General features: G+C 38.8%; 2 protein-coding genes across 5 annotated transcripts; one reads left to right on the top strand and one right to left on the bottom strand.

The window, feature by feature from the left end:
- The first annotated feature begins 8947 nt into the window (after nucleotides 1-8947).
- LOC131313970 (uncharacterized) lies at nucleotides 8948-10236 on the top strand. The gene is made up of 3 exons (XM_058342466.1): nucleotides 8948-8956; nucleotides 9134-9288; nucleotides 9444-10236. The coding sequence occupies exons 1-3, from the start codon at nucleotides 8948-8950 to the stop codon at nucleotides 10234-10236; spliced, it is 957 nt and encodes a 318-aa protein (XP_058198449.1).
- Nucleotides 10237-14561: 4325 nt separating this feature from the next.
- On the bottom strand, nucleotides 14562-20120 carry LOC131313780 (nudix hydrolase 2). 4 transcript variants are annotated; one of them, XM_058342289.1, is made up of 9 exons: nucleotides 19873-20120; nucleotides 19563-19765; nucleotides 17333-17398; nucleotides 17030-17167; nucleotides 16716-16793; nucleotides 16576-16626; nucleotides 16433-16467; nucleotides 15588-15696; nucleotides 14562-14927 (listed from the first exon to the last, which is right to left on the bottom strand). In XM_058342289.1, exons 1-9 carry the CDS (start codon nucleotides 19970-19972, stop codon nucleotides 14736-14738), a joined length of 972 nt encoding a protein of 323 aa, XP_058198272.1. In that variant the 5' UTR covers nucleotides 19973-20120; the 3' UTR covers nucleotides 14562-14735. The 4 variants fall into 4 exon arrangements, with proteins under 4 accessions (XP_058198272.1, XP_058198273.1, XP_058198270.1 ...); XM_058342290.1 differs by having other exon boundaries at nucleotides 19563-19793; nucleotides 19873-20012; XM_058342287.1 differs by having other exon boundaries at nucleotides 16433-16626; nucleotides 19873-20099.
- Nucleotides 20121-21081: the final 961 nt, after the last annotated feature.

Genomic DNA, 21081 nt, shown 5'->3' with positions numbered 1-21081 from the left:
CAACAACTAGGAACAGAAGACCAAAGAAAACAAGAAAGCCACAAATTACACAGTTTGAACACAAACTTAGAAACTTTCCAAGACTCCATAAGCCTAACATTAACCACAGAGTGATCTACGTTGTGCTAACCACACAAACAAGCTCGAACATTCTCCACAATCTGACCGAAACTCACCTTCAACTCCTCACCTTTCTGCTTGAAAATCCTGTCGTTTCTCTCACCCCAGAGATGGTAAATGGAAGCAGCAAACCCTAGTTTGAAAATGGTACAGCCTACAAACTTACTCCTGCAGTAGTTAATACCCCAAATCATTTCTTCCTACGGAGGTAGAGGGAGTCTTGTAATGCAGCACTTCAGCAACAACTGTGTTTTACAAGACTAAAAGATATGTTTTTCAAATTAAGGGCGGGTGACAGATTCTATTGCTTTTCCACCTCTTTTGCGCCAATTTTTTTTTCAACACTGACTACTCTATTGATACAACTTATGTTTTCTTGAAAATTTAGAAGGATGGATCATCTTCAATGCAGTCTAAATTATTTTCTACTTCCTTTATCGTCATCCCTGGTTAAATGCAAATTAAAAGGAACTCGACTTTGAGTTATTTGAGGGTTAGGGTGTCTAAGAAACAATGGTTCCATGCTCAAGATGCGAATGCACTGAACGGACTGAGCTAACAGCTTTCCGCAGTTACAAATTCTAGCCATGATCAGATAATGGCTCAAGTCATAAGCCTGCTCAAAAAGTTTGATATGATTGAGGCCACCAGGGTAATAATTTGGTATTTATCTTCTCGTTGCATCTTTTTCCTTTACTTTACATGAGATTTATACGGGACTATTTTAAGGCCAAATTGCATGGCTGAACATTTTCACGAGGACTACATCCGTTTCAATTGGTGAAAGCTTTATTTAGCCAGGACCAACAGTTTCCTGATTTCTATTGATCAACCTTCAATAGGCTACCGAAACAGCTGATTTCAAGAAGGACTTGTGTCTGTTGGAATAAGAATAAATTAGGAATCCCGTGATTTGTAAATCGCCGATCATAAGCCTTTAATGTCAGCCTACTTGTTTTGGCCTTACTGTGTTTTCCTATGTGTTTTTTTTCCTTATCTTTTCATGTCAGTTTGGTAGTTTAAATATATGTGACTAATCTCTCTCATTGAAGGTAAGCCAATTATACATAAATTATTAGTTCCTTTGTGTCTTGACAGCATGAACAGAGTGGAGCTAGTAATTATGACCTTTGAGCAAGAATTCGCCATTGAGATCCCTGATTATAAGCGTACTTTCTATGCCAATGTTGCTAAAAACGTGCACAAGACTAGGGAGGTCTAGAGGAAGACTCACTTATTGCCAAATTCATTGCCAGTTACAGGGGTAAAGGCACGAGATCCATTAGTCGTCGGGTGCTGTTCCTGCTATTCTTGTCCCCACCGCCTCCCCTCCATTCCTGATAGGATTCATAAATTCTGGTCACTAGTTGTTTGCAATTCTGATTTTAAAATGCACTAAGGATCTTAGTATATATGTACCTATTTGCAATATCTGTATAACAATTTGCATTTTGAATGTAATAGTTTTGGAATCAATTTTACACCTGTAATACAGAATTATATTTTGATGGAAGTCCTTGTTTATAGTCTCACTCATAGCTGTCTATGTAGAGAACATTATCCTCTCTCCCTGCACAAATATACACGACGGATAGGTAAGGCAGGATCACGACACGCCTATATATCAACTCAAATGAGCTGCGGCCATCTCTCAATCTTCTATGCAGTACTAGGCTTTTACATAGCACCTTTTCTGTCACCTGTCGTCTTTCTTTGTGCGCCCTTGTGAAGGTTTTGGTGTCAAGTTTAAACTCCCAGCCGTGACAAATACGGAAGCCGTTCCTAGCTAGATGAAGACAATTTCAGTTCTGTTTGGTTCCCAGTAAAAGCTGGGTGACAGAATGAGTCCTTCGGGAGCCGAAGAACTTTAACCACACAATGTTTGCCCAAGTTTAGAATTGCATGGAAATGGGAAGGAAGATCAACGAGGAAATATCCAATTTGATTTGCTTGTTTTCCCACTCGTATGGCGGGAGAATGCGACCAAAGCACTTGTAGAAATTGCAGAACCTATCAAGATTACTAAGCAAAGAAAGAAACGAGCATGAAAATGGGAGAAAGAGGCGGGGTGGCTGCTATTGGAATGTAAAATCCTCAGACGATAAATGCAAAAAAAATTAAGCCTTGTTCCCTTTTCACTTGGAGAAAGATTGTTGCAGCAATGAAAATGGCTTAGCATCTTTTTATTGCTCTAGACTTTGTGTCAACGCAATAAGATTTTTTGTCTTTTTAACATGACGCACTAAGATGGAATGGAGAGACAACAAAAGGCTACCCACCTTTTGATTTTACAAAGTCTAGTGCATTTTTCATGTACCACCTTCATAAGTCTTACATTTCTATAACACCCTTCAACTTGACTAATAGGTTCAATTTCTCTACCGCATATAGTTTTTTCTTCTTTGTTGATCAGTGCCGGATCCTTTCTTGAATCAAGAGACAAAAAAATGGAGCTCGAGAAAATGACTACTAGCTACACAGTACATGTGCCAAAAAAGGATACAGTTTGATGAACTCTTTATGTAATTATTTATAAATATGAGACTAAGTATGGTACCATTTAATAAAAACGGCTAAACAAATAATATATTTGATTTCTCAAAATTTAACATTGAAAACAACAAAACTAAGACGTAGTTAGGGCATTTGGGTCATTAGACAAAGTAGTTGACACTCATACCCAAAAAAGAAAAAGAAAATGTAGTTGACATGTGTAGGGGTGTATTGGCCTTAATACTAAGCTAACGACTACCGACCGGCGACCGTATAAGAAAGAGGGGAAGCCAGAGGGAAAGTTAAACTGCAGTTGGGTAGTTGCCGTTTCACATCAATGTCTCTGGTTTTTTTTTTTCTTTCGATAACGGTTTGTGTGCACCTTGACTAATTCCAAGACTCTGAAGTTATTGACTAGACAAATCTTCTAGTGACCCAAGAATTGTAATGTTTGGCTTCCGTTTAATTCAAACATGAAATCTCATGAAAGACAAATACTTATTTGCTTTCTCATGCTATTTTGGGCCAGACCCCTTTTGTTAACATCAATGTCTCAGAAAGCTTCCAAGCAATGATGCTTTTTACTGCGTTGGCGGTGAACATGGACTTTTCACCCTGTTTTCAAGCCTTCCCCAATTATCCCCCCCATCTACATTTTTCATATCCAAATACATCTTCACTTGGTAAACATCACATCTTATGTAGGAGTAACATTTTGGACAATTATCTGCATCAAAATAATGCTCGAATTTTGCTTTATTTTTGGTAATGCAAAGTGTTCTGGGCCAGCAGCATGCACGTACCACAAATTAATCCGTATAGCCTCTCCCACAACCCTTTCCACGTTTACACCTGAAGTGAGTTGGCCCCAAAAATTAGGGTAAGGAGAATCGAACCTAAAACCTTAATAGGGAGCAAACCTGAGGCCAAAGGCCCCAAGCCAAGACCAGCAGACCAACCCCTTTCGGGTTAATCCCGAATTTTTGTTTGTTACTTGGACAAAAAGAAAGAACAATCCATGTGGGTGGGTTGGAACTTGGATCAACAACTTGTATTGATTATTGTGGATTTGAAATGGCAAATACCTTATTCACCCAAATTCTTGAAGATGGCCAAGTTGTACTGTTTCTGTTGTATTTTAAATTGGCAATCCCCTAGTAAAGGCCACAAGTTTGTTTTGTTTTTATTTATTTTTGGGTGAATAGCCACAAGTTTTGTCAAAACCCTCCAACCCGAGTCTGGATCCTCTACAAAAAAAAATCCCGTACAAGAATCCTAATGAAATGCAAAAATATTTCATTTTGATTTTAAAAAAATTAAGTAGATAAGAGAACCCAGATCCAATGAGAATTTGCGCGTAGCTTCTGGTCTTTGACTTCAAAAAATAAGGTAGTCTCTTTATGAGTTGAAGCAATCACCTAGGGCGTGGTTTGGTCTTAGTATGAAAGTTTATTGGTCTTCAATGTTTATTTTACCTCAAAGGGTTCTACATGACATTGAGGAATTGAAACATTCAGGAGCCAAAGGGTTCTACATGATATTGAGAAATTGAAACATTCAGGGGCCAAAGTGGAATGCCATTTGTGTTCCAAAAAAGTGGGGGTGGCTTGGGTCATAATTAGAAGATAAAAAGATTGGAATAAAGCTTCTATGATAAGGCACTTGTGGTCCATTTCATTTTCTTCGTGGTTCTTAGCTATGCATGTACTTTTCATTGAATTTCTTTAATTGCATGAAAGAGTTTTGGTGATTTAATAGAGTGTCCTATAGATCATCGATGTGGGTAGTGTATAAAATAATCACTAAAAACATGAATTCTTCTCTGTCATTTGATTTTTGGTTCTTTTCTCTAATAATTAGTGATCCATTATAGATGTGGGAAGAAACAAAATGTCATCGTAAGAGGGGTTCTCTAATAATTACTGATCCATTTTTGGTTCTTTTAGTCATGGAGGGATTCTCTCCTTTACTTCAGTTTAGAATTCGTCAAGGGGATTTCTCCTACCACCCAAAGTGCGGAGCTCTCCTCTTGTCTCATTTAACTTTTGTTGATGATCTGTTCATAATGTGTGGGGCAGATTCCTCTTCTTTTCAGGTTGTTAGTAAGATGTTGCATGATTTTTACTCTATTTCTGGACTACAACCTAATCTCCAAAATAGTTGTGCTTATTTTGCTGGGGTCTCTAATGAGGCAAAGATGATCTTCGGCAAATTTTAGCTATTCCAGAAGGGAGCCTTCTTGTTAGGTATCTTGGAGTCCCCCTCATTACTTCTAGACTTCGTACATCAAACTGTCAAGAGTTATTGGACAAAATTGTGGCTAGAATTTAGTCATGGATTAATAAATCCTTATCTTATGGAGGTCGTGCCCAACTCATTCAATCTGTCCTCTATAGTGTCTAAATTTATTGGAGCACCATTTTTATGCTTCCTCAGAAGATCCTTAATAAAATTGAAGCTTTGTTGGGATCTTTTTTCTGGACTGGAATTCAAATGAAGTCTAGTGGTGCTAAAGTGACATGGGATGATGTCTGTTCTCCCAAAGATGAAGGTGGATTGGGGTTTCGAGTCCTTAAAGATTGGAATAAGGCTACTATGGCCAACCACTTATGGGCTATTGCCTTCAAAGCAGACACTTTGTGGGTGAAATAGATTCACACGTACATAATCAAAGATCATTATCTTTGGAACATCCCTATTCCTGCTTCTACCTCTTGGACAATCCGGAAATTATTTAATCTGAGATCCCTAGTTCATCCTTGGATAATTAATGTGGTGGAAAATGGACAAAATACATTTTTATGGTTGGATAACTGGCATCCAATTAGCCCTCTTATTGCCAAGTTTGGGTCCAAAGTTGAATACAATTTGGGAAGAAATCTCCATGCTAAAGTTGATACCATAATTGCTAATCACTCTTGGCAATGGCCAAGGTGTCGAAATGCTGTGAATAGGGACATCTTGAGGGCCACCCCTCCTACTTTTATCCTTCATCCATCTCAAGAGGACACAGTTATTTGGAATCTCACACCTGATAACAAGTTCTCTATCAAGTCAGCTTGGAATGAAATTCGAAGGCAACATCTAACATCATTTGGTTTAAGCATTTTATACCTCGTTGGTCCATCATACTGTGGCTAGCAAATCTGGGGAGGCTTGCTATTAAGGATAGACTTCTTAAGTGGGGGGTATGGCTATTGACGTCTGATGAGCAACCAAGATTGTATAATCTTGGCGCTTTAGTTCCCTAATTTGTAGCATTTTGATTCCCTTAGATATCATTTGTATCTCATTTTGCACGTAAGGGTTTGCTTTGGTTGCCTCAGGTAATACGCGGTGCTAAGGCGGTTCTTAACGCCAAGGATCGTAGTCGGAAGTATTCTAGGGCTCGAGGCAGTGAAGTAATGTTCCGCAAAGCCCGTCGGGTGATTAATCTAAGCCAAAGAGGGTGTCGGGTCGCTGTCGGGCTGTCGGGGCCAAAGCAGGAAAAATCTGAAGTTCTGCCTCCTATGAACCGGTACTGGGATTTGGCCAGTACCGGTTCATGATGTCCAGAGTTGAAGTTTTCCAGCTTTTGAAGACCTATGAACCGGTACTGGGATTTGGCCAGTACCGGTTCATACTGCAGATTGCAGCACGATTTTGCTGTTTTTTTCTACTTTCTTCTTTTGGAATGTTTTCCACTTTTGGTTACTTTTGGGATATTTTCTTGGGATATTTTGTGAGAGAGAGACCACCTTGTATAAATAGGGTCTCTCTCTCTCTCATCTTGATCTTCTTGTCACTTTCCACTTTAAGTCTTTTAATTTTCTAGAACTCCATTAATGGCTTTCAAGCTTTTCTAGCTAATTTCTTCAAGAACTCCTCAAGGTATTTGTCGTTTAATGTTTTCTCGTTTATTAATGTTGTAGCCGCGGACTAGATCCTTTATAAAATCAACTTTATTTTCATTTCTATCGGTTAAAATTCATGTCTTACTTCTATGCTTTGGTTTATGCTTTAAGTATGTGTGAGTAGTCGTTTGGCCAAGTCTTGGGATAATCTTTCCCGAGGACTTAGGTGATTATTTGGTTCTCAAATATTATGGCTTAAAAGCATGATTTACGGAATAGAACTTAACTTGCATTTTTGGTCCAAGCAAAGGGGTGTTAACTACTTGGTGAGGCGTTTGCCAAGCGGTCTTGGCGAGCGGTTCCCTGAGGGCTCGTGGCCTCCTATGTGTTCGATAAATTCGTCAAACAAGTTGGTCCGCCTCCGTTTAATCACATCTTTCATTAAACGTAGTCATAAAAGTTAAATTCTCCGGGCGTGAGCACGCGGTCGTGACTCTCGCCTGAGTTATACCGAGAACCGGTAATCTCCTTTGTCAAGGGTTAGAAGATCCTTAGACTTGCCTATTTTAAGTTAACTAAGCTTTTTCCTAGCAAAATTGCCCGGGCAATTTTCACCAATTCTAAGCAAAACCAAGTTGGCCGTCTTGAACGCTGCACTCTACCATATAAACCTACAATCCAAACTAGCTATATTTCGATTCTCTGTGGGTACGATCCCGGACTTCCGGATATTATGCTATCGACGACCTAGCCCTACGCTTGGGGTGTTTCAACCTTATTGGAAGGCGAGGTTCGGAGTTTAAGCAACGTCCAGTGTGTGCTGTGTTCTGTTGCTGTAGAAAACCATGCGCAGCTTTTCTTTCAATGTTCTTTCTCTTCTCAACTTTGGCAATCCTTGCAAAAAGACTTGAAGCCTACTTGCCCATTCAATGGACTGCCCCAAATTATGGATTAGATGATTCTAGTCAACAAGGGTTCTCAGTTTTCCTGCTTGCTACCAAAGGTTGCTTTGACTGCTCTCTTGTACCATGTTTGGGAAGAAAGGAATAGCAAAATCTTTAAAGGCTATAGGAGTACAGCTCAACAGTTGGAGATCAAAGTGAGAACTGATATCCGAGCATGTGTTAGCTTCTAGAGAGGAGTTAAAAAGTTAGCGCCTAACATGGCTCTTTGTTCCCTATGGAATGTCCCTGCTAGAGTCTTTGGTAGCATGTAAATGTTTTGTTTAGATGTTGTCTTGATTTGTGCTGTTCTTTTTTCAAGCTTTGCTTGATGTTTCTTTGTTTGGTGTTGTTTTGCTTGGGGTATGCCCTTGACTTTGTGTAATTGGGTTTTCTAATACAATTTTACCTTACCCAACAAAAAAAAAAATGTCATCGGCAGAAAAATTGCAAAACATTTTGAACAGAAAGAAGACAAAAGGATAAACAGGTAGATGAAAAGATGTAAAATTGATGTGTCAAGTAGAAGTCTCCATTTACTTATTTACAATCAGTAGTACATAATATAATAAGTTGATCATTACTAAATAGAAGAGGAGACTTTGTTAAGATGATAAAAATGAAAAGAGATTGTTAAAGTATTTTGAATTGAAATATTTCGGACATTACGAAGGAAGCTAATGAAATCAAACATATGCATAAAACGACGTAGTTTTGCATTTAGGTAGGATTTTTGTAGGAAAAATTCTTGTGGGAAATCCAGACTTCTCCAACCCACATAAAAGCAAAAGGGATTGATTTTGGCATCCCCTGGGGAGTGCGGTTATCAAATTGGGGAGTGCCAAAACCAATTCCCTTGTGTAAATCAATGTCATGGTGATTTTTTAGGATAACTTTCACCAGGTAGGTAATCGACACCAATGAATCAATGACCCTGGGGTATTGTTGGTTTTGTTTTGGGTTTGGGTCGGGTTTGCATTTGGTGTGCACGTACTTTCTTTTACCAAACCCAAATCAAACGAAAATGATAGGATCCATGACACTGGATTCCAAAACAAATCATTAAGAGGTATTAGGATAAAACGCAAGTGCCCTATGGTTTCTCATCTGTTTTTTGCTGATGACTCGATGATTTTTCTTGAAGCTGATTCAGTGGTGTGTTCTAATTTTAAAACTATAGCTTCTTGCTTTAGTGAAGCCTCAGGATTGGCCATTAATACTCAGAAATCTAGCCTTTGTTTTTCGGCAAATAGCTCTCCTGAGTTGAAAGATGAGATTAAAGGAATTTTGGAAATGGAGGAGATGGAGCCTAAGGCTACATACCTTGGACTTCCTACTGTTTGGGAAGATCCAAGAAGGAATCTCTGAGCTTTATTGAAGATCGTATCACGGGAAAAATCCAAAGTTGGGGAGATTCTCAACTTAATCATGCAGGAAAAGAGGTGTTGATCAAGTCTGTGATTCAAACCATGCCAGTATATCCTTTTATGTGTTTCAAGGCCCCTCATTCTCTTTGTTCGAGACTCAATGCTGCCATTAGTAAATTTTGGTGGAGGAATAATGACACAGGTAATGGTATTTACTGGGGTGCTTGGAACAAGTTGAATGTACCAAAAGGGGATGGTGGACTAGGCTTCAAGGATTTTGCAACATTCAATGATGCACTCTTGGCTAAACAATTCTGGAGAATCAATGGAAACCCCAAGGCCCTGAGGGCTAGGGTTCTAAAGGGGATATATTTTGCAGATAATAACTGCTGGGAAGCCCGTAGGGGATCCTCTCCATCTCGGATTTAGTGCAGCCTATTGGAAGGAAGGAAATTATTACAGGAAGGAGTGCGATGGAACGTGGGGAATGGTGAAGCAATTAACTTTTGGGAGGATAAGTGGATCCATAATCTGGTTGATAACAAAGTTACAAGTCACCGTCCTCCAAATTGTAGCTGGAAAAAAGTGGCAGACTTTATAGACTAAGCAAACCAAACTTGGGAAGTGGACAAACTCAGACAATGTATCTTAGAAGCTGAATCTATTGCTATCTCCTCTATTCCTATCAGTATCTCCAAGGCGAAAGACAAGCGAATTTGGAAGTTCAACAAATCTGGAAAGTATTATGTGAAGTTGGGAAATCACCAAGGGATAAAAAAGGTTGCACTTTCTAAGCCCTCTCAAGCATCCACTTCTTACTCTCCACCCAAATCTTTGTGGAACAAACTCTGGGATGTTCCTACTGCCCCTAAAATCTGCCACTTTATGTGGAAGGTGGTCAAGAATTGGGTGGCTAGCAAGGCCAATCTTTTCAAGCGTAAATGCTCCCCATCCCCTACTTGTTTGTTATGCAATTCTGAGAAGGAATCCATTGAGCATATTCTCTTTCACTGCCCATGGACGAGAGCAGTTTGGTTTGGATGTGGCAAGGCTTTTTGGATTTTGGACTCACCCATTCACTCGGCTGATAAATGGATGGAGGATCTTCTGTGTGGTTACCTGGCTAAAGAAACCCTTCCTGAGGAAGCAGCTGCAATCTTTCAGATTTTTTGGGCCATTTGGAAAGCTAGGAACTCCTTCGTTTTCTCGGGTAAGCTTCCTAATCCTGTCGATATAATTGAGAAAGCTAGGATGGCTAATTGTGATTACCTATCTGCTCTTTTCAAAAAGCCAGTGGAGAAAATCCCTAAACCTGCTAGAGATGTTATTTGGTCCCCTCCCCATCCTTCTATTATTAAATTTAACTGTGACGGAGCATTCAATTCCTCCCGCAGCCTAGCTGCCTTTGGCGGGCCTATGGATCAAAATCAGGGTACTGGGCCAGTGGTCTGCTCGGAGCGTTACAGTAATCGTGAGAGATAGTGGTGGAAAAGCTCATGTATGGCGTGCTGGAAGAGGGGTTGTCTCTTCGGCTGTCTCAATTGAAGCTTGGGCACTTAGAATTGCTTGTAGCACTGCCATGGAAATGAATTACCCTAAAGTTATCTTTGAGTCAAATTGTCAGGAGCTTATTAAATACATCAATGACAACAATCGCTCTTGTGCTTGGGAAATCTGCTCGGTGGTGGAAGACATTAAAGCTTGGGCTCAGTCAAGAAGATGGTCCTTTGTTTGGTGTAATAGGGAAAAAACTAGGGCAAATTTTTGTAGTTGTCCATCTAGTTTTACGGTTATCTCAATTTCGTCCATCTAGTTTCAATTGTCTCAATTTCGTCCCTCTAGTTTGTTTTACGTTTCAAATTGGTAAAATCGTTAACACCGTTAATAAAACTAACGGAAAAAATATGATTAAAAAATTAAGTGCTCCAATTTTCAATCCGGTTGAACCGGTGCGAAGATCTTAATTTTCTGATCATTTTATCTTACATGGTCATAATAGTTTTTTGGCTCTAAGGCCTTTCAATAAGCACCCTAAGAAAGCCCTGAAACTAAATAAGAAGTTTTCGGGTGCTCGTTGAAAGGCCTTAGAGCCAAAAATTCATTACGACCATCCAAGATAAAATGATCAAAAAAAATAAGATCTTCGCACCGGTTCAACCGGATTGAAAATTGGAGCACTTAATTTTTTAATCATAGTTAATTTTATTAACGGTGTTAACGATTTTATCAATTTAGAACATAAAATAAACTACGGGGACGAAATTGAGACAATTGAAACTAGAGGGATGAAATTGAGACAACCGTAAAACTAGATGGACGACTACGAAAATTTGGCCAAAAAAATATTGTTGCCCACTGGTTTGCTTCTTCTTGTCTAAGTAGGAGTTTTGCTTAATCTTATAGGTTGTATTCCGCCTGGTTTGTCTCCTTTGCTTGCGAATGATGTAATTCGTCGTTAACTTCCTTAATATAGTGATCTTTGCAAAAAAAAAATAATAATAATGACACTGGATTCATGAAAATGTCCATGACAAAATCTGGACAGAACTGTCTAGATTTTATCATGAACACTTTCATAGATTTAGTGTAGGTCTGAAACCAATCGGCTATTTCAAATTTTGAAGTCAAAATTGCCCCACAAATAGGGAAAGTTTGAAAACCTCCCTCCATAATAGGATAGATCGGTTCATGTACGGCCGGTTTTGGATGAAATTGGCAATTGCCATCCGTAGGCCGTTATGACATACGGTTTCCCGTGATAAGTATTAGACACTTTGGAGTAAAAAAAAATTTCTTTTGCTTTTGGAATTGATTTTGGCACTCCTTTTTGAAAGTGCGGTTATCAATTTGGAGAATGCCAAAATCACTCTCCTTATAGAATATTATACTTCTGAAAGTTATACTTGTTGATACATACTGTTTGTTTTCTAATGTGTGTCATTGGTGTGGATTACGGACCTAGTGGAAGTTTTTTTTTTAAGATCTAAACCTGGGAATAAAAGCAACAACACTATGGTGACCACCAAGGACGGAGGACCCAAGAACGGATGAGCCTAAATGGCTGTCCTACTCAAGTTTCAAATTTTTCTTAGAATTATAGTAATAATCTTTAAAACATTTAAAACTATATACGTTCTCTTGCCCAATATTTTTGTCAAAAATCTAATACCCACTCATCTAAGATTATTTGAAAATCTAATATTCATCCTTCTAAAAAAAATTCTCTTAAAAAATTAATGAATATCTTAGTTGTAATTGGAGTAAAGTAGATAGTAAGTCAGAATTTTTTTGACTGAAAGATCATCTCATCTCATATAGTACTGTAATAAGATGTACTGTACTACAGAACATTACAACATTACCTCAAGGCTTCTTTAGCTCTATCATGAGCAGTCTTGACTAATACTAGTCTGGACACTTAAACAACTTTGACAACATTAAAACGAGAACACAACAAATGAAAATCACACAAAGCCAGAGAGAGAGAGAGAGAGAGAGAGAGAGAGAGAGAGAGAGAGAGAGAGAGAGAGAGAGAGAGAGAGAGAGAGAGAGAGAGAGAGAGAGAGAGAGAGAGAGGCTCCGGCTTCAACAGACCCTGGACCATAATTAAACTATCAATTCTATAATACAAATATTAGGTATTCGTCTGCTAATTGCCCACTCAAGGAGCAACAACCCTGCTTTGATCTCCACTATCGCAGCAAAGTCGGACTCTTTATACCAACCTTTGCACGTGGATAAGAAGAGATTGAATTCTTTTCATTGATGGTGGAAAAATCGCCACTCATTGTGGACCTCACTATGCATTTATTGTTATAATCTAATCTGTTCATCTCGTAAGGACCCATAATGTAGTATATTTAGGCATAAATTTAGCTTGATTGGAGATCGGTAGATCAATCAAAAGTTGAATTTTTAGTTTACAAAATGGACAGTCTGGTCCTATCATGTTAAACTATCCATGACCATCCATTTTATTAACCGAAATTTAAATCTTGATACATCTATTGATGTCCGGTGATGCTAATTTTTTGAATGAGAAGATTACTTTGCGGGCCCTACAAGATGAACGGTTCAGATCAGAAATTAACGCACTGTGGGGCTCAAAATGATGATAGTCTAAAACCCATAGTTTTCGCACGCGGCGAAAGGAATTTAATCTCGAATAAGAAATCAAACATTCACTTGCTTTGGGTTTCTGGTCTATTAGCTCTCACTTGCTACCATTTCAACAATGTTCACTCCACCCAAATGCTAATCAAAGAATTGCTATTTATCGGAAGGATTCAATGTGTTGATCCACTAGACTATGGAATAAGATGGAGAATGATTTTCTTGCGAGTTATACTCACTTACATTGAGAAGAACATTGTTGGGCATTGTAATGTTGATTTATTATAAACGGGGCGGTTCCGGAGACACCCAAAAAAACACCTAAAAAAACACCTCGTAGTTTCCGATTAAATTTTGATGATCTGAGCCGCTCAATGTGATCAGAACGTGATTTTAAGGGTACTTGCGAGAAATCAGCAAAAAAAAAAGACCGGGAAGAGCTTGATCCGAACAGTTTCGGACAGTTTTTTATTGAACGGTTCAAATAAAAACTGCTCAAATCAAACCTTTTCCGGTCATTTTTTTTGCTAATTTCTCGCGGGCACCCTTAAAATCACATTCTGCACACATTGAACGGTTCGGATTATAAAAACTTGATCGAGAACTATGAGATTGAGATTATTGGTGTTTTTTTAGGGTGTCCCTTGAACCGTTCCGTATTATAAATGCATTTTATATTATGAAAGAACGTCGACGCAGTTACATAGAGATGGAATGCTAGGTTCTACATTTTGCTTTTTAAATATATGAATGTGCTATAACATATGCATGTAAATTATATACGATTGTATATCTATAATCATATATATTGGTTGATCGAAACTATATACTATATGATAATTTTGCTAATAATATTGTGGCAATTTTTTGGAGAAACAATATTGTGGCAATTTGTATTGACTTAATAGATATTGCCTCTCAAATGTTCTAAATCTTGTCGTAATGTTCGCCCATCCCACACTCGAATCCTACGTCTGTCCTTGGTGACCACATTTTTTATACCACGTGAGTTTTATTTTAGTGTATTGGTGTAACAAGCCTCAACAGTCATGTTTCCTACCAATGCAGGAATGATAACTTACATGGTATCCTAAACATGGTCACCAAATGTGGTTATCATTGCTGCTTCTATCTCATCCACCCAAATACAGTTCTCTCGCCAAAACGCCATTGTAAGCACACCAAAACTCTCATCAAGTCTCACACGAAACTAGGGTTTCAACCAAGAGGCAAAAAGTTCGCCAAAGGACAATGGTCCTCAGCGGAGGCCACATACACAAAAGATCTTCCCAAGCCCACCAAAGAAGAGCAACCAAATAACTACAAAGATCTAACAAAGAACCCTAAGGTTTCTACCTAGAACCCCCCATGGGGGATCTCCAAATAAACTACGATGACGTCCAACCCTAACTGAGAGAATCGAGCTATATTTATAGCCAAAAAAATCCTTCCCAAAGATACTTCTACCAAATCGATTTCCTTGCACTCCAAGTTCAAAACCAACAAGGACACCGCTCAGATGTGAACAATTGAGACAAAACTGGCACAACCAGGAGTTACCATCCTGAGATTCCCACAAACAACTAGATGGGATCAACGGAATATTTTTTTTCCTCCGCAAAATGATAAAATTGTCATTTCATAGCATCTGGTTACTCCAGTGCATATACCGAAAACAAGAACACCACTCACTCTAGAGCTTAAAAAGACACATTTCTTATACCTTCCTTAATCTGGAGGAGCAATGTACATATGAATAAATAATATGCAGTTAAAATTACAATAACCACCCCCCCTACTGCAGAATATCAAGGACCTAGTGCACCCAAAAGAAAGAAAAAGAAAAAGAATAGCAGACTTAGAACCAGTTAGGGGCTGTTAAGACAATGCCTGTTCAAGTACATGTAGCTCTCCGTAGTAGAAAAACTACCACTTGTGGGCACCGGAGAGAACCCAGAATACTTCCCCTCTCTCTTTGATAAGCATACATCGCTGATATACTTCAGAACCTCATTTTTCTGCACAAACTGTTGAGCTGTATATTCTTCGAATGGCATCCACTGCATGAAGTAGGAAAAATATACTGACAACTCTTCACAAGATATTGCACTTAATTTTCATTTCTGAACTGTTAAAGGAAAATTGAGAGAACTGTAGGTGAGTAGGTTGTTATCTTCAGTACCCACAGATTCAACATTGGTGATACTGAGTCACTGACAGGCTGAAACCCTTGGGGCATGACTCAAACAGGAAAGTTCTTTTCCCACACCAAAAAAAAACCAATTCAAACACTAACCGAAAACAGTGGGCATGCATCACATTTGGAAGGCTTCTGGTTTAGGAAAAGGTTCGATTTTAGAAGTCAACACCATATTCTGTCTTAAAATGTGGCTAGGTTTTTCAATTTACTTCATCTTAAAATAGTGAGATATGAACAAGTAAACAGCTATGCGAGTGCAGTAACCAGAGGTTTGTTGTACATACAAGTTATTAGAGCTATCAATCTTCCTTGATCACCTTAGCAGTGTGATAAGAAAACCATACACATCAACCAGGGAGAGAAAAAAGTAAACTGGTTTGGCAGTTGGATAGCAGTGTGATTCTCATCACATAAATATAGCTACAAGGCTTTCGATTTATCATTGTAGATAAAACATCGGTATTATTCACAGAAAATTGAATGAGTAACCTCAAAAACCTCGAATTTGACTGATATTCACCTGTGCTGCCTCTATCTCTGACTCCTGCGGTTGAATGTTGAAGGAAAGGGGTTGCAGCAGGCAGACAAAGAATAAATCTGACTTCTCAAAGAATGATTTGTGGCTCTGTCTGTGAATCAAGTGAATTAAGAGTTTAAAACAAAGGAAACAAATAAATCTTGAAGTAGTTGGATCCACACAGGGCATTTGAGAGAAATAAGGATGAGAAATGTGCCCTAGTTCTTCAATATGCCATGTCAAGGACATGTACGAACCAACTGCAGGGTAAATTTAAGATGCAAGGAAAGAAAACTATATTTTACCTTTGCGGATTATTGCATCTGAGACTCACACTTTCGACTTTGTGATAACTGAACTAAGATCCCAGATACGAAATTTGACATGAGTAGGGACCGGAGTGCCCCCGTGGATTCGGTTACACAATGCAATTGCTTTAAAAACAGACTTGCGGGTACGATGTTGAATGCCATAAGACTTAATTGAAGCCCTCCCTAACACCAATTGGTTTTAGGAGAGATGGTGAAAAGCGGTCTGACAAGTGGTATTAGAGCCAAGAAGTCATGTGTTCGAGTCGCGGGAGCGTCATCGTGAGCGAGGGATTGTTGGGCCTAGAGTGCCCCCATGGATTTGGTTACACAATGCTACTCCTTGCGACTGCTCTAAAAACATACTTGCGGGTGCAATGAATGCCATAAAAGACCTAATTCAAGCCCTCCCTAACACCAATTGGTTTTAGGAGAGATGGTGAAAAGCAGTCTGACAACATGTACAGCCTCAAATAGGGAAGAACGAAGAAGTGCAATTTGAATGAATAGGGAATGCATAATTATAGACAAACTTCACACCTGAATGCCAATATTTCCACAAACTTTGTGTCAATCTGCAGCAGCCAAAATTCAGTAGTCACGAAAACCATAGATGGGTGCTTCCATACTAGAAGTGTAATTGCAAAATTTAGGCGAACCAAAATCAAAATCTTGTTACTCACTCCCGTTTCTTCTTTTACTTCTCTTACTGCGGCATCACAGATATCTTCACCCTGTTGATAAACAAAGAAAAGGCTTAGTAAATGAAAACTTCAGAACGCACCATTTATATAATGATTAAGAACTTGCCATTTGAACATACCTCTTCAACAACTCCAGTAGGAAACTTCCACACTCCTGTTCCACGTAAAATTCCATTCTTTTCTTGGACAACTAGCACCTAACAAAAACAAAAAGTTGCAAACTAAAATTGGTCAATCCATTGTCACATGGGCCCCAATAAATAAAATAAGTGAAGATCATAGCAGCACAGTAATGCTGCTTTGGCTCCAAACAAGCAACATCAGCACTACACAAGACCAATTAGTCACAATACGCAAACCCCCCACCCCACCCCCCCCCCCCCCCTCCTTCCACAATATTCTTAACCCAGACGTAATTAACGGCAGGAAGTACCTCTTTCTTTTCATTCATGACAAATCCACCAATACCCACACGATGAGTGGCATTCACAGGAATAGTACTAGGAGTTTCAGGAATCCAGTACACAAGCATCAAGTATTTTGGCTCTGCATGGTGGAAATAAAACCCCTCCTGCAAGGAAGCATGAAATAACATTCCAAAGCTGCAGTAGAATCTCAGGTAAACATTAAGGGTCAAATACATAACCGTAACATATACCACATTATTTATCCAACATGAATTTCAAACTTCTACAGAATACTGACAAGAAGACTGAAGCAAGGCAAAAACACTGACCTTAACAGCAGGTTCAACAAGGCTTACAAGCTCTATTGGCACTTTAATCCAAACCCCTTTCTTACCCTGCAAAACAACACCACCTATTATTGAATTGATCATTACTGTGAACACAGACAACTCATAAGGAGACATTGCAGGTAGTGTATATATGGTTGTGGAAACTTAGTTTCATATGCACCTTACAAAAAGTGGTTCGTTAGCAACATTACAATGATGCCGCAAAGCAGTGCCACCTAATAAGGTTGCAATGCAAACAAAAACGTGCTATGCTGGATCAAGCACCTCATGGGGAAGCATATAGTCCAGATGCCACAATGAGCAGAATCAGAACTCTACAGCAATACTACGGTGACTAGGGATGAAGGAAATACTAATTAAACCATTACAATTACCAATGGATTTTGACCGGTTTGTTGGTGGTATCGGTTGATTTCGCTACCCAATAATTAAAAACCAATCAAAATGGTTCGGTTTATTTTTTCCATAAAAACCAACCGAACATCCCTACATATAGAATGAAATACTCCCTCCGTCCCAAATACCATTTTAGATTGCTTATCTTACGATTTATAAAGTTTTATGTGATTTTGAAAACTCTGTTTCTCCTCCGCATCCCAAAGCGCGCTGCCCTCCTAGGCACGCAACACTAAGTAATCCAAGCCAACCCACATTCATAACGGTGGATAATCATATTTCTTAGAGGTACTAAATACAACTCCATGAATGAGCAAAATGAAGCAAGAATGGATTGGATCGAAACGACTTTCCTGTCGAAGGACTCACTGAGTTAGGTCGATGGGATGGGAACCCTAACCATGAGTTCGACAAGTGGCCTGGTCATCCGAATTCGTTGATTCAGACCAGAAGGTTGGTCTAGGATAAAGTAAAGGCTGATGTGCTCAAATTGATACCTTATCTGGATCATTCGTCTGCCAAGGTGACTGGACGGAATGAAGTCACTTCAGGGGTTAGCTCTGCAAATGTTGAAAGAATAACAGCAGCTAATTCATCCGCATCTGTTGGAGGAATGGTGGAAGGGATCGATCCCATATCCGGTGCCTTCTTTCCTATGAACACCCCACCACTAAATAATGAACTTCCTGTCATATAGGAAGTTCTTCCGTCTTGCCTGGTTGACCAGGCTACCCCTTCACTGATTCCATCTTTATAGCCTCAATCGAAACATCAATTCTATGACAAGTTTCCTCTATCCAAATCCTTCGTTTGAAGCATCTAATGCCATCCCCCTCAAAGACTTCAATAAAAGGGCCTAAAGCGGGCACAGCAAGAACCCTCCATTCATCCGCTAATAGAACTAATTAAAATCTATCAAACAATATCCATTTTGCATATTTTTTAAAATTCACATTGAAAGATATTGGCAATTGAAAATGGCATGCTATCCCAAAAAAGTCTTAACACTTTGGGGGACCTGGGGACCCTGCCAAGCGGCCAATCCGGCTGTTCATCTCGGAATCAACGGCCCGGATCAAAACATCTTTTTCCTTTTCCTTTTTTTTTTTTTTAAATCTGTTCGATACCTTTACATCTGGGCCGTCCAAAACACTTTTGGACGGCCGAGAGGTGCTCGGCACCCTTGCCAAGCACCCCTGCTTGGCAGGGTCCCCAGGTCCCACTTTGGGATGGAGGGAGTACCCTACATTCCAACGGAATCACCGCCTCCCTCTCTGACTTTCCCTCTTCCGTTTAGTTTCCCAGTCCAAATTAGTTTCCCAATTTCTGACTTCCCCTCTTCCGATTACACATAACAACTTAGTTTCTCCTTTCTATGCAAAACTCTCACAATATAAAGGATTGCAAACATAAAAACCCTACTTCAGTGTGTTAAGTTACTTGAGGAATTGGGCCCATTATGTAAAGTCCAAACCATAAACAGCACCGAACCAAACCTCTTCAGTACAATGCGGTTCGGTGTGGTTTGTTGGTAGTATCAGTCGGTTTCAGTACCCAATAATTAAAAATCAATTAAATCGGTTCAGTTTATTTTTCCACAAAAACAGAACCACTTACGTCCCTAATGGTGACACATTTGGATACAATACGAGTCGTCTTTAATTCATCGGTGGAACGAGCTCCACCTGTTTCTTACCAATGCCCATACCCAATTGACCTGGAGCAAGTAAGGATTTTACTTGCAATCACATAAGCATCCACTAGAAAGTAGAGAAATCGGAGTTGAATTGGAACATGTTATTGTTATGTTTACCTCTTGCCTCCAATGCAAAATTGAAGCTCTGAGTAAAGAACCGTAGACGACGGCGTCCACTGGCTCGGTGCTCATTTCCACAATAACACCTCCGTGGTCGTCATTCTTACCACTCAGTAGTTGGTCCACCGAACGCGACGAAGAGGTCGACATCGATCTTGTACCGAATCCACTCCCGAATCGAACCGTGATTCTGCTTACCCCTGTACATAAATTACGAAACATGTACAGCTGAATTGAAGGTGAAGGAGCTCTGCATAACTAACAAATGTTATCGATTCGATTGCGGGCCTAGTTGTGTTATTAGTACCTGTAGAGAGAGATTTTGAGGGAAGAGAAGGGCGTTTAGAGAAATGACTTCTTCTAGCTGTAGAACAGCGCAAGTGAGGTTTAGAAAGAGATCGGATCATGTTTCTTTCTTCAAATTACTACTATAGTCACAGTATAGTATGTGGAATTCAAAACATTTACCGGTTTGGATTTCTGTGGTGGAGAGAGAGAGAGAGAGAGAGAGAGAGAGAGACGCAACACAGAAGCTCTCCCTACTTTCGATTGTTTTCACTGATTAATTTTCTTCTACTCCTACCTTGAATAGGAAGTTTTTGGTTACGTTTACTCATTTCCTCCTCCCATTTGTTCAATCCGCAAAACAAAACGAAACGAAACGAAGAAGTAAGACAAAAATATATGTGCACAATACTTGCACAAAAATATGTACAAGTAACACTGTTGAAAAAAATATACTTTTTTTTGTCCCTATTTAATTGTTTATTACAATTTTGCGTTCATTTTCAACAGCTTATATCTCTCAACATGTATATTATGTTTTATATTTTTTAAATCATTGTCTTATGAAAAAAATTGAATTCTATCAAACAAGATCTATATTATATATTTTTAGCAATATACGTTGAGAGATATAAGCCGTTGAAAATGAACGCAAAATCGTAGTGGACAATTAAATAAGGACATAGGGAGTACAATTTTTGTAAGACAAATTCAAAAAATAAAATCAACAGTTTACTAGATATTCATGAATTTATGAAAAAGTTAGAAATTTTTCGAGAAAAAATATATTATTTTTTAATCCTCGTTTCGCAGACCGGAAAAAAAATTATGGGACGGAGGGAGTATTTTTTTTTCCCGATATCATTTACTTATTATAATTTACTGTTTCATTTTTCATCATTATTTTTTAGATGAAGGCCGGGTTCTGCTAGCTAAAATAAATAAATATTTTTTAAATAAGTACTTATTTTTTGAATTAAATGTGATGTATTATGGGAGGATGGCATGTCTCGTACTAAAAATAAGAACCTTATGGAACGGGGCTTAATTATTCGTCGAGCGGAAAAGTTTAAAAAATTTGGATTGAAATTGAAAATGGTTGACATTGTACAACACTAAAACAAAAAAAAAAAAAAACAAGTATGTGCAACCTTTTTCTTCTTTTGTACAAGTAAAAAAAAAGAAAAGAGTGGTGCTAAATCTGTACCAGTGTGTACAAATCTCATTTTTG

The sequence above is a fragment of the Rhododendron vialii genome, chromosome 13a (assembly GCF_030253575.1).
Source record: "Rhododendron vialii isolate Sample 1 chromosome 13a, ASM3025357v1".
NCBI classification, from domain to species: Eukaryota; Viridiplantae; Streptophyta; class Magnoliopsida; order Ericales; family Ericaceae; genus Rhododendron; species Rhododendron vialii.
This window is presented reverse-complemented; position numbering and strand designations above follow the sequence as displayed.

Bases quoted from the DNA above. Each gene is read 5' to 3' on its own strand.
- LOC131313970 (XM_058342466.1), top strand. The intron at 9,289-9,443 runs GTTGATAACAAA...TATTCCTATCAG, and splicing joins ATAAGTGGATCCATAATCTG to TATCTCCAAGGCGAAAGACA.
- LOC131313780 (XM_058342287.1), bottom strand. From the start codon at position 19,972: ATGATCCGATCTCTTTCTAAACCTCACTTGCGCTGTTCTACAGCTAGA. The intron at 17,399-19,562 runs GTAAACATAACA...GTTGTTTTGCAG, and splicing joins TTTTGCATTGGAGGCAAGAG to GGTAAGAAAGGGGTTTGGAT. The intron at 17,168-17,332 runs GTCAGTGTTTTT...GCTTCCTTGCAG, and splicing joins TTGTTGAACCTGCTGTTAAG to GAGGGGTTTTATTTCCACCA.